Source organism: Epinephelus moara, chromosome 6 (genome assembly GCF_006386435.1).
Source record: "Epinephelus moara isolate mb chromosome 6, YSFRI_EMoa_1.0, whole genome shotgun sequence".
Lineage (NCBI taxonomy): Eukaryota > Metazoa > Chordata > Actinopteri > Perciformes > Serranidae > Epinephelus > Epinephelus moara.
The window spans coordinates 19,588,348-19,610,748 of NC_065511.1; the positions used below are offsets into that span (position 1 = coordinate 19,588,348).

Here is a 22,401-nt window from a genome sequence, read left to right on the forward strand (position 1 = left end):
TTTTTTCCCCCGTTAAAGGGTTTTTTTTGGGAAGTTTTTCCTTATCCACTGTGAGGGTCCTAAGGACAGAGGGATGTTGTATGCTGTAAAGCCCTGTGAGGCAAATTGTGATTTGTGATATTGGGCTTTATAAATAAAATTGATTGATTGACTGATTGTTTGATAAGATAGCACCGTATTCCTTCAAAGTTAAACCAAAGAGTGCCAGACTGGGTAAGGGTCCAGCTGGTTTCAAACGTCACTAAAAGCTTTAAAAATACTTATCCAGAAGGTGGACACATTTAGACATGACCAGAACGTATGCATCAAGTCTGCTGGCTGGCCGCTACATCAAGAGCACAATGGTACAACATTCGGGTAGATCTTTGCCAGTACAACATTAATAAGATGAGCTCTATGTACCACTTTCTGTTGTATTAACTTATGTGTAGCAGATGTGAATGACGCATGTATCAAGTCTAAGATGGAGTCCCATTGGTTGGTCATCTCTTAGAGCTATTCCAAGATCAGAGTGTCAGGCCATTTTCATATTTTCAAGGGAGAGTGGATTAATGTCGTTTCACTGAACATCAAATGTTTTGTTTCTTTTTGAACTAAAAAAAGAAGCAAAACGTTTGATGTTGCATTCAGTGATAATGTGTTTTGCTTGACTACATTTGTATAAAACTTGTCTTTCATTCAAGATCTGGAATACATCCTATGTACACAGTGCTACTGTGTGAAGAGTGTCACATGTTGTCCTGGAGAATGCAAAGATTCAGACCACCTGCAGGATTTTCTCTCTTAACCTTTGAATTACAAGCCAACCACCTTGCCCCTCAACTACAGCTGACTGTCAGGGGTCATAGTGGCTTTTGACAGGATTCATTATTATTACTTGAGTCAAATATGTTGGATATTTAAGATCTGTCAAAGGAGATTGGAAATTTTAGTATGAGAATTAATAAAGTAGCAGACGATATGGAGTGTCAACTTTAAAACCACAAGCAGTCAGGCAGAAACAGGAGATACCCACCAGCTGCAGGGCCAGGAAGCCAAACCAGCCTCAGAAGCAGAAGGCTGAGAGAGTGTCACAGAACTTAAAGCATTCACAACAATTTAATTGCTGGGGATACAATCCTGAGAAAACATCATACCTTAACCTACTGCTTTCTGATGTACTGTTAGAGACTTCTGTAAATTGCTTATGGAGTGTGGTACTTGCCCACATGGGGAGTCAAATGTTCAACTTCTCTCTCCAAAGCAAGTGACTTACTCACTACATCACTGCACCATCAGGAAGACATGATTCTTTACACATCTCCTGACAACTTGAGGCGATGATATCACATGGGAAAATTTCATTTCAGAGGATGTGCTGGGAAAAAAAATCAGCTCTGTAGAGACGTATTGGTGATAATACATCATGTTTTTTTTAGTTTGGAATGTGAAATGTCTTGAAATGTAGATGTTATTGTAATAAGCCACGCCCTCTTTAAGCAATCATTTCCAAATTTTATGCATTGACTGAGTCATAACTGAAGAGGATGCAAACCAAATTCTGTATTCATCCCTGTAGCTGACTATGAGATAAAAACTTTTCACATTTGTGACGCCCTCTTGAAGCAGAGTTTCGCAAGACTGGTTAGCGAAGCGTGCACAAAGCATCCACACATGTTCACCAAGTGTGGTTACAATTGCTTTTGCTATTTTTGATATATGAGTAAAACTGAACTGAAAGACAAATGTTTGAAAATGCATAACTTAAAGATGGACCGATGTTTCAAAATTTCTTCGATAACCTTAGATCAGCGATTTCTGTAGATGATCCAGCCAAAGGTTTTGGAAAATTAGACCAATGGTCTGGGACGAGTTTATGAAAATATGGTTGAGAGAAAATTAAGAAAAAGTTACAAGTTGTTACATTTTACAGTTTTCACCTGCATCCCTGTGTGGTTCCAGAGAAGATGATCCTCATGTCTGGGTGGTGGTTTTTGATGCATGAACACTTTTAGTGGAGAAGAAGAAGAAGAAGAAGAAGAAGAAGAAGATGAAGAAGAAGAAGAAACTGAGCATTAACAATAAAGCTCCAGCAGCAGTTGCTGCTTGGATTCCTGACGATGCAATTTACAGAGCACAATTGCTAAATGTATGAGAAAATACATTGTTGCTGTTGTTATCATTGTTGCTTTATATTACCAGCCTGTAGTCATACATTCATATAGTAAAATAAATCAAAGGGCAAACACTGTGTACTATACATACTATACACTTTACTATGCTGTACACACTATACATACAATACTGGTTTGTCACGCCTCTTCCATTTGTAGGACTCAAATAAAGGAGCAGTGTGGCACCTAGCGATGAGGTTGCAGACTGCAACTAACAGAATATCCTCTCCCCCTTTCCAATTATTTTGGAGAACCTACGGTGGCCTTTAGGTACTGTAAAAACGCCAAAGGCCCTATCCAGAGCCAGTGTTTGGTTTGTTCGTTCTGGGCTACTATAGAAACATGGCAGTGCAACATGGCAGGCTCCACTAGAGAGGAGCGGGCAGAGCCACACCACATCAAGTTCCTGGTCCAGGCTATCTACAATGATCTTCCCACCCCATCCAACCTGCACTGCTGGGGCTTGGTCGATACACCAGCATGCCCCCTTTGCCAGAGGAAGGGGACCCTTGAGCACATATTGAGTTGCTGCCCAAAAGCTCTGGGAGAAAGCCGATACCTTTGGCGACATGACCAGGAGCTCAAGACCATTGCCGGGAGCATCTGTAGTGCCATCACCAGCTGTCGAAGGTCAAAACCCATGAAGCAAAACATCAACTTCATCAGAGCTGGGGAGAAGCCAAGAACAACACCTAGAGCAACATCAGGGCTGCTCAACACTGCACAGGACTGGCAGCTGCCAGTGGATTTGGGCAGTCACCTCAAGTTCCCTCAGCATGTCGTTAAGACCACCCTCAGACATGACATTGTCCTGGTGAGGGTGTCTGATGTTCGAAAGACCCGAAACACCCAATGACCTCAGGTAACATCACTGATGATGTGCCCTAGCTACGCATCAGAAGATGTTTCAACTACAACTGCCAATATATCCAGTAAATCCTACACACTGCTCCTTTAAGAAATGATAGTTGGTTTGTGTTAGTGGATTACAAATTTCACATTTAAAGACAGGAGATGGGTTACTGCTGTGTTTCTAGAACAGGATAAAATATTCTTTTTCACACCAGCACAGGAAATTGTCTTTGTTTCACCTGTAAGAGAACACCCACTGAAAACTGAATAAAAATGACACATTACAAATCATTGGCAGGATGTTAATATAATGAGTTGATACAACTATGTTAAAATCTCCCACCATGACAATATTTTATGGCAGCCTGGTCACTATTCTGACTGCACTACAGATGACCCTTGTGTATCATTTTGTTTAGCTGTGGGAGCTTCCCTTTGGCCAGGACAGATTTGAACCCTCATCAGTTTAAAGTGTCACCAGTAGGTGTCGCAGCCCCACTGCTAATAGCTCGGTGAAGCTGAAAGAAGGGTGCCATGCTTCACAGTGACGGCTGATATAAGAAAAAGCATATTTATAGAGCTAAGCGTTGTTACATCCAAAAAGATGTAACTTTTCTGTCCTCACTGAAGTCACAGCAGCTGCTGCTCGTTTGTTCCTCCTCTCATCACATCCTGATGACTCACTGAAGCTCCATCATGTCTTTTGTCTCCATCTTCTCTCCTGTATCCCTGTCAGTCACTCACAGGACTCAGACTCCTATCACCGTCACACAGCAGTGACACTGGTTGCACCCTCGCGGTCTGAGCTCACTAATCTGAACTCTCACGCGCCTGCAGGATTGACAGGGGTTATGTGGATGTCCTCTGGAGTAATGATAATAGAGATGGAGAGCGAAACCTCGGAGGGGGGTCTTTCCATGTCAGAGCCTCCTAACAAAACGCTCTTTCCCTCTCTCTCGCTTTGACACATCAAAACAGGCACAGGCGCATTCTTGTACGCGCGTAACCGGTGCGCAGCATGAGCGCGCTCAGCAGAGTGGGTCTCACTGGGAATTTGAAAACTGGAAACTCAGTGATAGACATATTTAAGATTATTTTATTAATTCAAAGACGTTTAAGAATAGTTATCATCGTGTCTCTGTCACTTCTTCAGCTTCACGTTTACAGACACACAAAACCCAACTATTGTTTTATTCATGAAATAGACATTGATTTCCTTTTAAAGCTGGTATATGACAAATATATTTCAACATCAAAGGATATATTATGGTGGTAATATTATCCAGATAGGAGTAAAATGGCTGGATGAATGGATTTGTTGTTTTATTCTTGATTAACTTTGCATCAGCTGTCACGTCTCCAGCGTTGAGGGGAAATGATGAACACATTTTGTGCATGCAGGATCTAGAGATGGGATCGGCTGACGGCGGGGGGAGCAAACTCCACCCAGCAGATAGGATCTCGGGCAGGCGGAGCGGGGAGCAGCCTTGCGCCGAAAGGGCTCAGGCTGGTTGGTCGGGACGCCTGACAAGTCCCGCAGAAAACTTGAGAGGGGCAAAGTCCAGCCTGAGCGTGAGGGGGGAGACGGCGTGGAAGTTAATGTGTGAGAGCGTGCTGGTAACTCAATCACATGTCATTTTAAAGAAATGCTCCAAAGATGGCGGTGGTAATAACGACGGGAGTTTCAGGTGCCTCCGGAGTGCAAAAAAGTGGATTTGTGGAGGTTTGGGTGCGGGAGCGGTGGCACAAAGTTTTGGTCAACTTGAACGAGGAAGCGCTCACGTTGAGCTGCGAGGAGAGCTGCGTTAACGACAGCGTGAACGAAAATGTCAACTCCAACGGCGTTACCAACGGATCTTACCTTGACAACAATAACGCCAACTCCAACAACGGCCCCCAAACTGTGCGCAACGCGTTCACGGACCTCCCGGAGCGAGTGCCCGAGGCGATCGCGAACAGAAAGCGGTGCGTTAAGGTGACCAAGCAGGAGGTCGGGGGACTTGGGATCAGCATCAAAGGAGGGAAGGAGAATAAAATGCCCATCCTCATCAGTAAGATTTTCAAGGGGCTCGCAGCGGACCAGACACAGGCTCTGTACGTCGGGGACGCCATCCTGTCCGTGAACGGCGTGAACCTGCGGGACGCGACCCACGACGAGGCTGTGCAGGCACTGAAACGGGCCGGGAAAGAGGTGACACTGGAAGGTAGGCAGCCTGGGCAGAGTGTGTGTGTGTGAGGTTGACATAAAAGATGAGGGACCCAGAGGTGAAGAGGAGTGTGTGGGTCGGGGAATCCCAAACTTTTTAATACCACATGCATGCTTCAAATTATCCCACTGGATCTTATTTTAGGGAGCCCCACATGTGTTAGTGAAGGCTTGTGCAGCATTCCTGGGGAGATAAGAGTTGAGTTTGGGTGAATTTCAGCTTCATTTTTATGAAGACCCAATATAACCTCTCTCAGAGATCCCTAAGGGAGCTCTGGACCTTAACATGCATGGGCACCTCATCCTTCAGTGAGGCTGAGAGTTTATCATCCCTCATGGCTTTCTATTTCCTGGACTGGTGTTGGGCTGTTTTATGCATATGATCCAGCAGGTCAGTGGCCCCTCAGGCCACAAAATGCTGCAAGTTTCCTATTCTACCTGCCAGTTGATTGCATTCACTTTGCGTCCCAGGCGCAAATCACTCCCTGATTAGAGGAACAGAATGGAAAGCAGCGGGGCTCTGAGTGTTGAAGGAATGAAAACGTCTGCTGCAGGGAGTGATTTACTTTCCATTAAAGAAAGGAGGTTCTGGTTAATAGCGAGACCGAAGAAAGAAAAGATGGTGTTTTTATTGCAGCAGCCTATATTATTCATATCTCATTTCATCAAATCTGTTTTGTTACTCATATACAAAGTCAGAATTTGTTGTGACGAACAGTCTCCCAGGGTGGCAAACTGAAGTGAAACTTTTCTTCTCTGCAAATTTATTTAATTTACAGCAGGAGACGGGAGGATAGTTAATCGTATATGTAGTGCAGCTTTGCAGGACACCCAAGGTTTATTTCATATTTGGGAAACAGGTGACTGAGTGGCTGCCTTTTTGTATAAAAGCACATTTTGGATTTCTAAGGAAATAGTTATTATGCAACCAGAGGTGCCATGGGAGAATCATACAAGGTCAAACTCTTATCGTCTCTTTTCCCCTCATGTTCAAACAAATCCAGTTCCACATCTCAAGTGTGTGTGGCTCTCTTTCTCTCTCACACACACACACACACACACACACACACACACACTCGTACACACATATGGAAAGGCACGCGGACCCACTTGCTTTCAACTCACTCGCACAAGCAGTGTAGCCAGATTGGCGTTGTGCAGTTGTTTTTAGCCAAAAGTGAAGATGAAAATTAGACTGATGGAACGCAGATTCCACTCTGAAGGATGAACATCATTTTACCCCCTTAACACACACATACGAGTACACAAACACACACACACCGGAAAAATGTTGCACACAAGTGCCCACTTCTGAGTTGTTGTTTTTTTTATTCCTGTTCCTGTGAGGACTTTTGGACCCAAGATAGGAAGAACAAAGTGTCTCTCACTCTTGCACACCCCATATACACATGCACATGCAGGCATGGTGATGAGCCTTCCCAGGGGGACACAAGGGCTATAATACTGCAAAGGAAAAAGCAGGTCCCAGCTGAAAACTTACCAGATAAGAAAGAGTGAGAGAGGGAACGGAGCAGACGAGGAGGAGGATGGAGAGAGGGAGAGAGAGAGAGACGGGAGGGGGGCAGAGCTGAAATGTGAATTTAATGGGGAAAGTGCTGAGAGGGAGACAGATAGAAAGAGACAGAACAGAAGGAGAGCCAACGAGGGAGGCTAAGAGGCTGATATGAAGACGACAGGGAGGGTTAACTTAAGGCTAACAGAGAGACAGAAGTTCACTTCAGCTGCAGTTTAGCAGAGATCATTCGCATTTGGCAAAGCTGTGAAACAGAGGAATAGTACGAAGCGACAAAGTGCGTTTTTAAGGGGTTTTATGGATATTTAGAGGCACAAAGGGTGCTTAACATGTCACCAAGTATGTTAACTTTAATTTCAAATAAAAAAGACGCCTAAAAATGAGTGATTTATTCCTGTTTTTATTCCTGAGTGTAAGCCACCTTCTAAGATGTGAGAGAGGAAGACTGTGTTACATGGGGAATGAGATCAGGAGGAAACATCAGATTCAACTGTTAGGAGAGCTAGTACATGTCTCAAGGGAGAGGAGTGTGCATCTCTCTGCGTGTGTGTGTGTGTGTGTGTGCACAATGCAGTGCATTTTGTGCGAGTGTGTATGCACCAGAGCTTGTACGTTTGTGTTCTGTGTATTTTACTGTAGCACTGACAAGCCATCTTGGAAACTCATTAGGAAGATGGAAAACAAATTCAGCTAGAATAGGCAGCGACCACTCACTCCTGACGCAGGCTGGAAGAGCCTGGAAGAGGACAGCGGATTGACCCTGTGGTCAAAAAACTCAGAGGACCATGGGTTCAAGCACCCATGTCAGAGAGCATCCGCTTTGTTAAAGCGTCCCCTGAGCGAGACGCCAGCTCTCTGCTGGCTCTGTTCTGTGGCTCAGCGTGTAGTCTGACAGGTCAAAAGTGAATTTCTCTTTGGGGATCAATGAGGGTTGTGCAGCTGTGCCACAAAGCTGCTCGCAACCACAGCCAGTGCTGTTATGGGGGTCCAGCGAGGAATCGGTTATGCACAAATAATGCCTTCAATTACATCATGATGGAATGCAATAAATAAAAATTACAAGTTTGTAGTTGTGCAGAATATTGCCAGCACTTGTGCAGTGCAACTTGAGAGCTGTTAAATGAGATAACAAAGTCTACCTGGAGGGCTGCCGAAAGCTTGACATACACTCTACAATGCAGCCTGTTGTAAAAATGTTGTTGTTTAATTCCAACTCCCACTGTATGAGTAAATCTCAGCGATGTAAAGCCAAAGCTAATGATTCATGTGCTCACACTGTGCGGTCCGATAGTAAAGCCACAACATGAGTCCTCTCGCTGTAGCCTACAGTGAAATAGAAAATGAAACGGTGCGTCTGCCCCTGCGGACTGTTCTGGCTATTGACAATTGTCAATAAAGATTTGTTTGAAATCTCCAGTACTGTGGGCAGGTAAAAGTTTGTTTGCCAGCTGAAGTATGACTTCTGCAAAAATGAGTCAGTCCAAGTTTTGATTCCCTCTCTCACACACACACACGTCAGCAGATTAGCAGCACCAACCAACTAGTTGGGTATCAGCTACCCTGTGCGATTGACTGAGTGTGAAAAGGCACTGACGCTGGGGGAAATGACTCATGGCTCTGCGTCAACTGTGCAAGAGCCTGATGATAATGACTAAAATTTCGGACGCAATTTCAGGAGCAGTTGATAGGGCCATGATTGGTGCTCACTCCCCCCATGTGCATTGCACAGCCAACAACACCCTACAAATCTGATATTTGGTCTGTCTCTAAAATGTGTCGTGTGTCAAAAAATTGGGCCAGAAACAGGCTCAGATTGTACAGCCTATGTCCAGCTTAATCAGGTCACTTTTACTGGGTCACTTGAATAGAATGGAGCCATCGTTAATGTTAAGTAACACCTGGGCTTTTTCTACTGTGACAAGTTAAAATGTCTGCTGTGAAAAAGGCCTTTGTCACATGCCACTGATAGGAGGCTGCGTGGCAAACTGTCAACACATCCTGGTCCTACAACAGAAGAGCTCCAGGCCACACACGGTACTGCAGTATGATTCAAACAAAGTGCTTGCTGAGTTGTCAAACAGTATCTGAACCCCCTCTCCGCACATGTTTCAGACGTAGAGATGGAGTGGGTTGCAGCTGACAATTTTTGCAACTTTTTCGAAACAATCTGACAAGCTTCACGCAGTGATTGGCCCCTCTGACAGCAGATATTTTGACTTGTCATAGTAAGAAAAGCACCGGTGTTACTAATAACATTAACAATGGCTCTGCTGTATTCAAGTGTCCCAGTAAGCCTTGACAAGACCCTGAAACTGAAGCAAATGCAAGGAATTCAGCCATTATTGATTTTATTATTTATACCTGTTCCTACTGTGACATGTCAAAATGTCCGTAGTGAAGGAGGCCTAATGGGCAGGTGTGTGGAGGAGAGAAAGTGTGAAAGACTTGAACTTCTCTCTCAAAAAGACATGAAAAAAGGCACAGCGGTCTTAGTCAGCATTTCCTGGCTTCTCTCCCGATATCAGCCCCCTACAGAACCTGTGAGATGCCTCGAATGGCAACATCAGGAGACGTGACCTCCCTTACTTGCCGGTGGTAACAACTTCATAAGTCCCTGGTGCAGTAATGAGAGAACCTTGCAGGTGTCAGTTGTAGCTGCAAGAGACGGTCATACAGGGATAGCAGCTCTGGATGTTCCCAGCTGTTTTCTTTTCCTCCCATTGTTTTCGTTTTTGTGTTGTTGTTTTATGCAATGATGAATTCTGTCCAACCATGGGGGTGTTAAGTTTATTTTTCCCTCAGCACTAACAGCAATTTGATTAAGATAAAAAGAGATGAACACAATTCCTTTGGAGAATTGTGTGGCTCAATCCACTTATGTTTATAATTAAAACTGGATATAGGCCTACTCACATGCAAAAATTATTCCCAAATTTAGATTACAGAGGGTTTTAGACTCAGAAGGAGATATAGATGATGTCTGTCCACACAAGGAGAGGTCAGATTATTTATTTAGAGTATTTATGTATTTTGCTGATTGTACCTGTGTGATCGTTAATCGAAGGCTGAACAAAGCCTTTCCAAGGTTGGCTTGCTGCTAAAAGGCTAAATTGATTTTTACTGACCTCAGAGTAGTACAGGTTGTCAGTAGCCAGAGGTGTTGAGAATACTCAGTACATTTTTCTTATTTACTGTTATGTGTGAAAGAAAGTTAGTTTTCTGCAGTTTTTCCACAGTAGCCTCTAATGCTGTAGATAGTAGTCTTGGTTGGTATCTATCGTTTGTCATTTCAGCAGGATATACGTTTTATGATGGCATTTGTGTATAAAAAAAGAAAGCGAAACAAAAAACTAAAGAATGCTGAAAGATTTGCTGCTGGTGATAGAATTCAGTGTAAGATGCACTGTACTGTATAGCTCCTTCTCCACCGAGCAGTACGGTATAGTTCAGCTTGGTACTCTTTTTTTTCCGTTTCCACTGTGAAAAGTTGATGATGGTACCAATGGAACCGTTCCGTACCGTCCCCATTTTTGGTCACCCCTCTGTTGGGGTACCTAGCATACAGATTTGGTACTAAAGGGTGGAGCTGTGATCAGTGGAGCAGTCTGTTGATTGGCCAATAGCGGACGGTCACTCTGCTCAGGGCTGAGTTCTGGCTGGTTTTGAGGCTCATGTACCACTGTTCATATTATGGAGAGTATGCAGCAGCTGGAGTCTGAGAAAAATAACTTAATTCACTGGCCCGACTGCCGGCAACTTTAAAGGTGAAACATTAACTTGTAATGTTACTCAATGCATGAGCTGATGATGTGAATCCACCTTAAAGACACAGTGACAACTCTGACCATTCCATTAGTTTTTATATGACATACACTTTTAGTAATGAGTGGATCTTCTAGTGTTTATATGTATTACTTTCAACTGGGACGGCATATATCCCAATCTTCACTCAGAGAAAAAAAAAGCAAAAAAAGGAGCGTCGTTCCTGTGGGCTCCGGCAACACTAAACCCCTGAGCTTGCCTTAGAAGGACTAAATGCACCAACCTATTTTTAAATAGTCAATAAAGAGAGAGTCTCACTCTAGCCTGTTCTGTTTTGTTCTGAAAATGCAGGCATGCAACCTCTTTATGTGGATGATAAACGAGGTGCAGACTTCTTTCTGTGTCACCGGTAATGAGGAAATACAGTGAGTACTGGACAGACACATTTAAGACTACTGTTTGCGGTGGAAACGCTAGGGTCTAGGTACCATGTCTGAAGGGTTATTTTTGGTTCCAAAGGTACCATACTGAAAGTGTTTGGTGGAAACAGGGCTTATGTCATAAGGTATTTTCAGACCAAACAGTTTTGGAAACACTTGACAAAAACTCTCACCCCGAGAACTACTGTAAATACCTTCAACTTCTTTTTCTGTTTGCATTAACGCCACCAACAGGAATGCTGAAGTGATGTGAGCCGATTATCGATGATTCTTATATTATGCTTTGACAAGTCAAAGTTGCCTTGTATCCATTTTTTTGTTACAAGCTTTTGTTTGTGTTTTGTTTGGTGTTGTCCGTTGTTTACACAGCAAACAGGTTTTAAAAAATGCTGGTTGCTGGTTCTGCATTGGCTCACCATACACTTGGGTCACTCACGATCCCTCTTGTGCTTGAAGAGATGCTGAAAGAGGAGCTAAAAGATGTCCCACAAAACATTGTTAGAAGAAGTGTTCCTAATTCTTGTGGTGCAGACACTTAAAAAAGGAGATTCTTTAACTATGGTCTTAGAACTATAATCGCCAACAATCACAGTCACCATCTTTGTTGGCTAAGCTGCCTGTTCCACCAGTAGAGACTGACCTCTGGTGGCACCGGCTGTGCACTACAATACATCACCTGAATACAGCATATCCTTATGAATTTAGTAGAACGAGCAGCATCTGTATTTTTGACAGTATTGAAAATTTTACCTACCAGGATATCGAAATACCCTGGTATACTGTAATACCATGATATAGCCCAAGCCTAGTAGATACTGTATGTAGGTGTGAAGCGTATTAACTAACTGTTTTTGGTAAATAATAGTATGCTCGAGTAATTTGTATGCATTAAATCCAAACAAAGAGTCTTAGTTCCTGTTGTAGTATGGTATTTGAGAATCTAAGCCTTCTAGGCAGAAGATGAGGCTAACTTCAGCCTCATCTGCATAAAAAGCAGAGGCTGATGATAGGATTTTATTTCAGAAACAAGTCCTGTTTCTCCTTTGTGGCTAGAAAAGACTGGTTGCTGCTACGTTTTTACCTGTTCTGGATTATGGTGATTTGCTGTACATGAAGGCATGTGCACATTGTTTGCATATGTTAGATACTGCATATCATAGTGCACTGAGATTTGTTACAAATTGTGAAACCCTCAATCATCACTGTACGCTTTTTTCCAGGGCTGGTTGGCCATCTTTGACCTTTCGTAGGCTCAGTCACTGGTATTTGTTCATTTACGAAGCCTTGCTGGGTAAACTCCCTTCGTACATTTGTACTTTGATTGAACAGAGGTCTGGTTGTAGCTACAGTCTGAGATCTCAAGACTTAGTTTTGTTGTCTGTTCCTAGTGCACGGACTGAGCTGGGAATGAAAGCTTTCATGTTCTCTGCTTCTCTGACTTGGAATTCAGAAAGAAACTATGTGAATTGGTCTCTCTGCCTGATTTTAAAGCTCTCATAAGTACAAGGAGGAATGAATCGGTTGGTTCTTGTCATTGTGCGCAGTAATGTATATCTTTTATGTTTTTATTGTGTGCTTTTTTGTATGCTGCTGTCTTAGCCAGGTGTCCATTGTAAAAGACATTGTTGATCTCAGTTGATCTCAGTAGGACTTATCTGGTTAAATATGGGTTAGACACAAGTCAAACCCTAAAGCTGAAGAAAGTGACACTTCTGCCCTGCTTTGTTGTTGCTGCACCTGTCAAGCTTTCCGCTCTCACACATGCAATTTAAAGTGTAAGAAGTGGTGGATTTACCATCGAAATTCATTGCCATTTTTGAAACAGTGCGTTCTTGATTTCAGACAGAAGCAGACAAGCGTAAAGAAAAGCCTAAACATGAAAGCAGAAGAAAAGAAGAACTGAAAGTCAGAATACAATAAAGAACATCTGCCACACTTCAGCAGGCAGGAAATGAGTCAGTGTCCTGTAAGCTCCCCTGTTGATCCCCTAACAAGCAGTACCTGTCATCACCTGACATCTGGATGGGTATGTCTGTGAGTGTGTGTATCTGCCGCTGTCAGTAGTGTGATGCAGAGCGTGTGTTTAGGAGCCTGTGTGTATATGTGTGTGTAATCATGTCATCAACAGCGTAGTCTAGACTGATGCTACAGTCAGTATACGTGATTGAGTGTGCAGAGTGTGTGTGTGTGTGTGTGTGTGTTTGTGTGAGTGTGTGTGTGTGTGTGTGTGTGAGAGAGAGTCGATGTGTCTACCAGCTGCCTGTTTATGTCATTAGAGAAACTATCATCTCCTCCGTTACTGTTTGTGGAGCCTGACTCAGAGCGGATGATGGCAGTGGTGATGATAATAACAACAACTGTGGTGTTGCAGTAGTGATTGTTGTGGCGGAGATAATAGATTCAATCATTCATTCCCCTGTGAATGTTTATACAGCCAAAACAAAAGCAGAGACAGAGAGTTAAAGCTCATCCTGTTGGCTTTGTTTGAAGCAGACAAAAACTCCTTTCCCCTCCAGGTGTAAGCGTCGTGTTTTTGTACATTCTGTTTGTTTTGTCCCAGTTTTCTTGTGATGGTCAGCATAAAACTAAACCCCACAGTGGCTGAATACTTCACTTTAATGATTGAATTGGGAATTTAAAAAAGATTCAACAGGGTGACCAAAAATGACCCACATTAAGAAGTCTGTTATGCAGCTTCACGGACTTCTGTTGAATCTGTGTCACTGTAGATGAGTCAACAGCCTACTGTAAAAACTACCATCTGTTCACACGTTCTGTGGTTGTGGTTTTCACTGAATATGGTGGTGAATGCTGCCATTTATAGAAATAATGGAACACACAGCTCACTGGTTTGAGGATTGATGTTAATTAAGATTATGTATCACGCCTTTCACTTTTTCCACTTTTCTCAGCTAACATCCTTTTGGCATTAGGAATAGTTGCCACTGCTTATTTTGGTTCTTGTGAGCAAACATTGAGGAATTTCCTTGAAAGACTGGAGACAAGTTAAAACATGGACGACCAGGACAGCAGAATATACATAAGATTTTGGTAGAGAGGATGATGCACTGAGAATGTTTGACTATAGAGCTTCAATAGGCCATCAGCTAACCCTGACCCCCCTAGTAACTGTTGCTGTTAGTTACTGTTGCTACTGTCAAACTTTCCTGTCTCACAGCACATACACTCCACTGAATCTGATCTAACTTTTTACAACACCAAAGCCACACAATAACACAAACTAACTATTTGAAGAAGTGATAGACCAGCAGTGTCCATGTTCAGCGAGGTAAAATAGCTGTTTTTGTCAGTGGAGTCTGGCTTTAAAGAGACCATAGATAAGTTTCACTTTCATTTCAGTTCTAAATACTAAGATTTTAGCGAAAATGTGTGTGTTCGGGAAGGATTGAGCATACAACTGGATGAATGACTTGGATTATACTGTACGAGTTGTAAAGGGATGTTTTGATATGGTTTTTCTGTAGTTAAATGCGGCCCCCTATGACTTGAGTTCATGAAGAATTTACTCAGTTTTTGGATCCCAGAGGCATGCAAGCAAAAGAAACAATTTTCTTCACGAATCTTACTTCTCCTCACTGACTTGGTCAGTCCATGTGAAATTTGGCACAGTGGTAGAGAGTCATGCGAATGATGCAATATTACATCAATTGGCCAAAGGGGGGTGCTATAGCAACCCATTGAAATTGCAAACTTTGAATGGGCATATCTCATGCCCCGTATGTCGTAGAGACGTGAAACTTTGCACAGAGATGCCTCTCCTCATGAGGAACAAATTTGCCTCAAGAACCATAACTTCCGGTGATCTAGATTTTCCGCCATTTGTAATTTTTTTGAAAAACACTTAAAATCGATCTCTTCCTAGGAAGTTTGACCGATCTGCATGAAACTCGGTGAACATAATCTAGGGACCAATATCTAAAGTTCCCTCTTGGCAAAAGTTGGAAAACTTACTAAAACTGAGCTTCTATAAGGCAATGAATATTGCGGAGGGCGTGGCTCATCACATAAAGGTGTATAACATCTCAAGGGTTTCACCGATCACCACGCAACTTTGTAGGCATATGACCACACATAATCTGAGGGGACCCCTCCATTATTGACCCCATCAAACAAAATGGGGGCGCTAGAGAGCTAATTTCTTATCTAGGCCTAACCGCCATATGGATTTTTACTAAACTTGGTAGATATGTAGAACAGGACGCCTCAAGGTGACTGGAGAAATTTAACTCTAATTGGCAACTGGGTGGCGCTATAACAACAGAAAAATGCTTCAAAATGGCTAAAATGCGACCGATCGCTGTGGCTCCCCCTGTGGACCAATGTTGGTGTTTTTTTCTAATTTTTGGTATGACTAAGTCATGGTATGGTATGCTGTACATAATCACGGAAACTGTCAGTGTGTCATTCTGTCAGTCAGTCAGTCATTCTACCAGTGCGCCCCACTTTAAAGTCAATACAACATATAAACACTTTCAATAAAGCAATCGTACTATCAAATTCACAAAAACTGATCTGAAATTTCCTAGGACCTGTATCCCAAACACACACCATGTGAAACTGTACGTGGGCAACGTTACTGTGCACTCAATGGTGTGAGTAATTGATATACAAATGGTAAATTGGGTGATGAAGTATTCCTTTAAATATGCACTTCAGGGCTACACATATGATACCATGCTAAAAGACTGAGGTTAAAAACCACACAGTGGGGAAAAATTGCAAAGATGTGCTTTTAAACGAAACCTGTAACCCCGGAAGTACCATAAGGATAGTTTATTTCTATAGGAAGCTGGCCTGTTAACAGGGCATGCTAATAATTGCATTTCACATTAGAGGAGATAAACACAATGTTTTATAATGTTTCTGACACACTAGGACGACAGTCAATGTCGGGCCGTCAGTGAGCATCTGTCGCCGCAGTTTTTTGGTTGTGTCCCCTACCTTTGGCACTGATTGGCCCTTGTCGGCTTTTTTGTTTGGCTAATTCAGCATTCTGAATGGCATTGGAGACAGCAGAGTCTGCCAGTGAGAGGAGGCAGTTCAGCTCGGTGTTTAAGAAGAGAAACAAAAGTGAGGAAAGCAAACAAACTACTTAAGTCAAGAGGGAGCGAGATCAAACAACCTAGATATATTAGGTAAGATTATTCTTTTTAGCCATTGTGCTCTTAAGCAGAAACAGTTCGTAATTGTTTGTGTTATTGTTCACTAGCGCACAGTAAATATCATTTGTTGTATCAATATCAGGTTGTGTTATTGATGTGCTGACTGGCTAAGTAGTGTCATGAATCCATCCTATAGGTTTCCCTTTTTGAATGATGAATACAGACTACCATAGCCTGCAGCTATGGAGAGTTATTTCCTGAACGTATGTGCTAGTTGGCCTTCGGCTGTAGTCTTTGCAGTGTGTTCAAGTGTAAATGTTTGGCTGAGACACAGGTGACGTGAGGTGACGCAACAGCTGGCCTGCATTGCCACCAGTTATTTGATGTCAATGTGGTGTGTCTGTGCCTTTTCACATTTGGCCGATTGTTTTTAGGTTTTTAACTCTTGAAACGTCTAGTATCTTGCTGCAACAACATGCACACCACCTCAGTATGTGGAGAAATCCAGAGTTTGACAGACCTGAAGTGCGTAGTTATGGTTGCAAAGCTATGATTGGACAAGCGCTACACAGGAGAGGGATTTGGAGAACAGTCAAGTGTAATTCACTTTGGACAAAAACATCTGCTTAAGGGTAAAGGGTGTAATGTAATATAAGATAATGATTTACAGCCCTGACTGCAGTTTAATATGATAGGGAAATTTTGGACCTTTAATATGCAGGTTATTGTTTAGTTTAATGAAAATGTCACATTTAACATGTCTCTCTGAGCACACTGTGGGTGTGATATCTTCTGTATTTGCATCTGCTTATTTGACTTTTGGCAAATAAGCTCTTGAGCACTACTCATGTTTCTGTTTACTCTCTTGGTACAGAATTCAGTACACCTGTATACACACACAGTGACTCAAATTTCCCATCCTCAAGGCCAGAGCAATCTACCCTGATGTTTTCATACAGGAGATGTATGACATTGGCTATTCATTCTCTTTAATCTACGGGCTCGAAAATAATGTTTCAGCTCTCTTTTGCTATCTCTTAAATTTCATTTAAAGCATGAAATTTTGCCAAGACTTTTCGTCAGATCAGTGTCTTTTCTTAACACATATTTCACGCCTCTTCCTCTCTACATGTTAAAAGTTACAAGCTTGCAGAGTTCGTAACAGTTTGACATCAAGTTCAGAGCCCAGTGAGTAATTCTGGCCATGCACATTTCAAATTTCATTGTCATATTCCTTCTATAAAAAGGTCCTCCACCTTAGTGATTGTTCATTGTTCAGCGAAGGCGATATTTGAACTCTCTGAGATATTGGTCCAAATCTTACAAAAAGATGTCTGGAGGGTGGATTTGTAAAGGCCTTTTGTGCTGCTGTAGTATCCAGCTACCTGCTCAGTGCCGACAAGGAGTAAAAGCCTTCATTCTGCAATCAGAGGAGCCTTTTTCTTCTTTGCTACCTCTTTGCCCCGCTCTGTTCTCTTTCCAGCTTCCACCAACATTACACCGTCGACTTTCTCTCCCACAGGCTTAATGACAGGAGGTTTCTTTTTTCCTTTGGTTCATTTTCTCACCAAATAAAAATCCCTATTTGAAGCATATGGCAGAAAGTCCAATGACTTCAGACCTCATTAAATGCTGTTAAGGACCATTAAGTGAAAAAGACACAATGAGGCTGATATAGTAATTACACCTTGTGGTATAGAGCTTAGAGTATGTGTGTGTGTGTGTGTGTGTGTGTGTGTGTGTGTGTGTGTGTGTGTGTGTGTGTGTGTGTGTGTGTGTGTGTGTGTGTGGGTGTGTGGAAGGGGGTTGGTGCTGCGCAAACACACATGCTGAGGAATGCGACTGAACAAGTGTGTGTGTATACATTGTGCATGTGTGTTTTAGCTCTAAACACTTCTGAAGATATGAATGGCCTCATTTGGAAAGTAAGTGAATGAGGTTGAGTGCAGTTTCAGAATTAGTGAATGGTTTTTTAAATATCATCAAAGGAAGTGAGCTGAACAGTTGGTCTCTGGTGATGCATCGCCATTTAGACATCTGCATCAAGACGACTGAAACAGCAAGCTACTGTCTCTGAATGAAGTGGAGGGTGGCAGTCATAATGAAAAAGATTTAGCTGTGTCTGTGTGTGCGCTTGTCTCAAGCACAAGCCAGAAGAATGGAAACTAAAATCAGACAGATGGGGAAGGACTGCCCCTCATTAGGATCTTTTGGTTTGACTTATGTAACTGTTGCTTTCAAACAAAGGCCTAAGCAAGTCTTCTTCTATCCTCTCCAAGTTCTTATCATGCTATTGAGGTTATTGTGCAGAGCTGGCAGCGTTGGTGCTGTAATGGAATAGAAACACGACCCATGGGAACACACGCACATTTACACACTTCCGCTGTAATGATCACATGGACTCCACCCCATTTATTTTCCCCTCCGCTGGAAACAGTTACAGCTCTATTTCTGGGCACAGTGACGCTGCTGTATGAGTTTACATTTCCTCCCTCTGGACTGTCATTGTAAATGTTCACTGAAAACAAATCACCCACTAAACATTATGTTTGAATCATAGCTGCATTTGAGGTTGTTTTTTTCTCTCTCTCTCAAATCAGTCAGTTTAGAAAGTGGAGTGTAATTTTATAATACATGATTGACTTGTGTGGCCACATGACTGTAGTATCATTTTGAAATTCAGTGTGTATAAAATAAAATGTACCCCTAATAATCATTTAAAAAAGTGAGAAAAAAAGTGTCCATCACATAATCCCAGGGCCAAAAGTGACCTCTCCAAACTGCCACTTTAAAGGGTAAGTTTGATAGTTTTCAACCTGGACCATATTTTCCCATGTTTTTGTGTAGCAACCATTTTTGAAGTTGGTCCAGTATTGGCAAGGCAAACCAGGCTAAAATGCAATCTCTGTGGGTAATTAAATACCCTCAATGTACGTCCACTATAGGTGCTTGCTTTTGCCACTGACAGGCTCAGATTGTTATTGTAAGTGTCTGACAATGTTATAGAAAGGATCCCTACAGAGATAGACTATTTTTGTTAAATAGTAACATCCTTTTTGTGTAACCAGAAACAGCCTTGAAATCACTTTCGTCACACCCACCAGACTCCATTGAGATAAACACTAAAACACACTTCTCCCAATAGCTGTCTTGGTTCATCTTTCCACTGTTCCCACAATCACGAACTCTGAAACTCTTAGTGAAAATATGCTGTCTGTATACACGCTAACACTGCTGTTTATTTAACCCTTTGAAACATGGATTGACATCAGTTTTCTTGTGTTGCATTCAGATGCCTTTCACAAGCATTTAAACCTTTAAAAACCTGAGCAAACAGGTTTTATTTATTTATTTATTTATTTTTTATTTAAAAAAATAAAAAATAAAATTTTAAAATTTAAAAAAAAATAGGGAAAAATGTCCAGAAAACCTGGACTGATAATTATGGAAAGTGAATGAATGAATATCCAGAAAACTATATTTATGATTATCAGAATTATGTATTCCAACTTATGTTATGGAATACATACTATATGTGTGTATGCTTTTTTTAAAATTTATTTTTAGCCCTTTTTTACAGGACATTTTCTTGCTAATTGTTGGTTGTTTTTTTTCTTGCTAAATTTTCTTGTAACTTTTTGCTAATTTTCTAGATTTTCTAGTGAAGCTGCTCACTGCCTTCTTCCCATGTTTTTAAAAGAAATCGAGCCAATTTGCTCAGGTTTCAAATGCTTAAGTGGAGTTTGGTATGTTTGCCGATAGTGAAAAGAATCTCACTCCTTAACTCTGTGGGAATACTTTCAATAAGTTGTCAGACACTTCTAATAACAGTCCAAGCCTGTCAGTGGTAAAAGCAAGCACTTTTATGGGAACCTAAACTGATGGCGCTCTGTTGCTTGTGAGGACTACATTGCAGCCTGTTTTACTGCTGCTGGCTGCAGGGGTCTGGACCAATTTGAAAAATCATTGTTCCCATTTGTCATTTAGACATTAAAAAGGGAAAACAGGGGCCAGGTTGGAAAATACCGATGTTACCCTTTAAAGATATTTGATTTACAGTCGTATAAAGCAGAGAAAATCCTTACATTTCACACCCTGAAACCAGAGTATTAAGAATTTTTGCTTGATAAATGACTCAAATAGAAATTAATTGTGATTAATACATCACTTGTTTCAGTGCTACATTCCATTCTGTTTTTCTTTGTCACACTCCTGGGTAAGTGAAGCCTCGTAAAGTCTGAAGCCAGATTTATAGTCGATGCAAGAGGTTAATGAGAGTCCTTGGGAGTCGAAGATTTTGATTTATAATTCAGTGTCAGATTTCTCCCTTTGATTGCGCCCCCGCAACACTAGACGGATGTATTGTGCTGATGATATGGTTGTATCATGCATTAATTATATTCCCAACAGCAACTGTGTTTATACGGTTTCATTAACTATAATGAAGCTAAAGAAATCTGTAGATTCAATATTTTAAGAGGCACAATGTGGTTCACAGACCATGTTGTCATTTTGCTACTGTGCGCCACTGTCATAAAATTAAATAATGCATTTGATAACAGGGGTCTAATAAAATGTTTACAAGGGAATGTCTGTCAGACCGTTTCCAAAGTCCATCAATATAACTGGCGGGCACACACACACTTCGGGATATAAGGTATTTGCTTGCTCCTTTGCAGCTGAGACAGAGAGGTAGACAGTGTGTGTATCTTTGTGCATAAGTCCATCTCAGATTTTAAAGCCTTGATTCTTCTTCCACTCTGAATTTAAATCCTACATGTGCCTTTGTGGCACTTTAGTCTCATAGATCCACGGCTCCTAACACACAAAACCAGACCGGGTTGTCATCATCCAACTGCATCAGATTCGATCTTTTCAGCCCATTGAATCCACTCGCATTGTGCCTTGTTGTGATGCATTTTAGCAAATGGATTTTTCAGTCCTTTAATCTGATCCGACTGTGTGGGTTATATTCTACTGTGCAATTGGATCACGTCGTCACTGAAGGTCCATTGAGGACACTTTCACATCACCCCCGTCTCCTCCTCTGTGTTATGTGTCAGCCTGTCATCACTTCTCTACAGGTTGGCGGTTAGGCTTGTTACACAGTCTCATAGGGGTCCATAGTGCTTCTACCAAGAATAGTTCACTTGCTGGATTACAAATGCCACCAGCCATATGCCAATTATATCCAGCTCGTACAGTGGGATATGCCAATTAAACATCCAGGGCATACCAAGGATTCAGAACATTCAGGACATAGAAAGCGCGCTGAACACCCGCTTTATCTCTGCCTCTCTATTTCTGTCTTTCACTGAGACATGTGTCCTGTCGTCTCTTTTCTTCTCCCGTCTCAAACATGAGGAATTTAAAATAGTTATCAAGCCTCCGGTGATTCAGAGTTTGACATTTACAAGTAAATCTTTCTGTTTAACGGTTGGAAACCGGGGTTTCTGAGGTATTCGGCAGCATCAGTTGTGACTGTCCTATCAGGAGATGTTGGAAGCTGTGGGGGTAGGTTCAGGGTTTTTCAGGATTGTAACTCTCTTGATGCTGCCTGCCTGTAGCAGCGGAGACAAGGTGTGAATCATCATTGCAGTTAGGATGAATATATTACAGCATGCTTGCATTTTAAGAAATTAACTGACTCTATTTTGGCTATCAGCTCTTTGACATTTGCTGTTGTCATTTCAAAACTGACAGCAGCGATAGACAACATGCCAGCTCATTGTGATAGGAAGGTCATCATTTGGTCAACAGCTTCCTGCTGTGTGTGCAACAAACTGTTTTATTTTCATTCTAACATGTTGTACACACATTTTTTCAATATGTAATAAAGGTCTGTTTCAAAGGGACAGTTCACCCCCAAATCAAAAATACGTATTTTTCCTCCTATCCGTGGAGCTATTTATCAGTCTAGATTGTTTTGGTATGAGTTGCCGAGGGTAGGCGATATCGGCTGTAGAGATGTCTGCCTTCTCTCCAATATAATGGAACTAGATGGCACTCAGCTTGTGGTGCATAAAGCACCAAGAAACCAGCCGCGATGTCTTTTTCCAGAATTCATGACCTTGTTATTCAAGGTAGCAGTTTCATGTAGGAACTATTTTCACTGTCCCAAACTTCACCTGCCTACTGTTATTACTGCGCAGGAGGAACAGTGCATCTACACATGGACAAGAAGCTCATTCTCGTGACAGCACAAGAGGTAAACATACAGGATCCTCTTCGGCTGAGCTGTAACGTTAGCTAGCTCAGTGGTGCTAGGTGAGCTAGTAGTTGATGCAGGCTTCCTTCTTTGCAGTGATACAGTTGGCAGCTATAGTTTGGC

The 22,401-nt window shown here is 42.0% G+C and overlaps 1 protein-coding gene across 1 annotated transcript in view; it reads left to right on the forward strand.

Moving 5' to 3' along the window:
* Window positions 1-4,470: 4,470 nt before the first annotated feature.
* sntb1 (syntrophin, basic 1) overlaps window positions 4,471-22,401 on the forward strand; it is a 59,394-nt gene continuing 41,463 nt past the window's right edge. Inside the window, exon 1 of the mRNA XM_050046902.1 lies at window positions 4,471-5,209. Within this exon, the coding sequence (XP_049902859.1) occupies window positions 4,663-5,209 (547 nt within the window). The 5' untranslated portion in view covers window positions 4,471-4,662. The remainder of the gene's footprint in view (window positions 5,210-22,401) is intronic.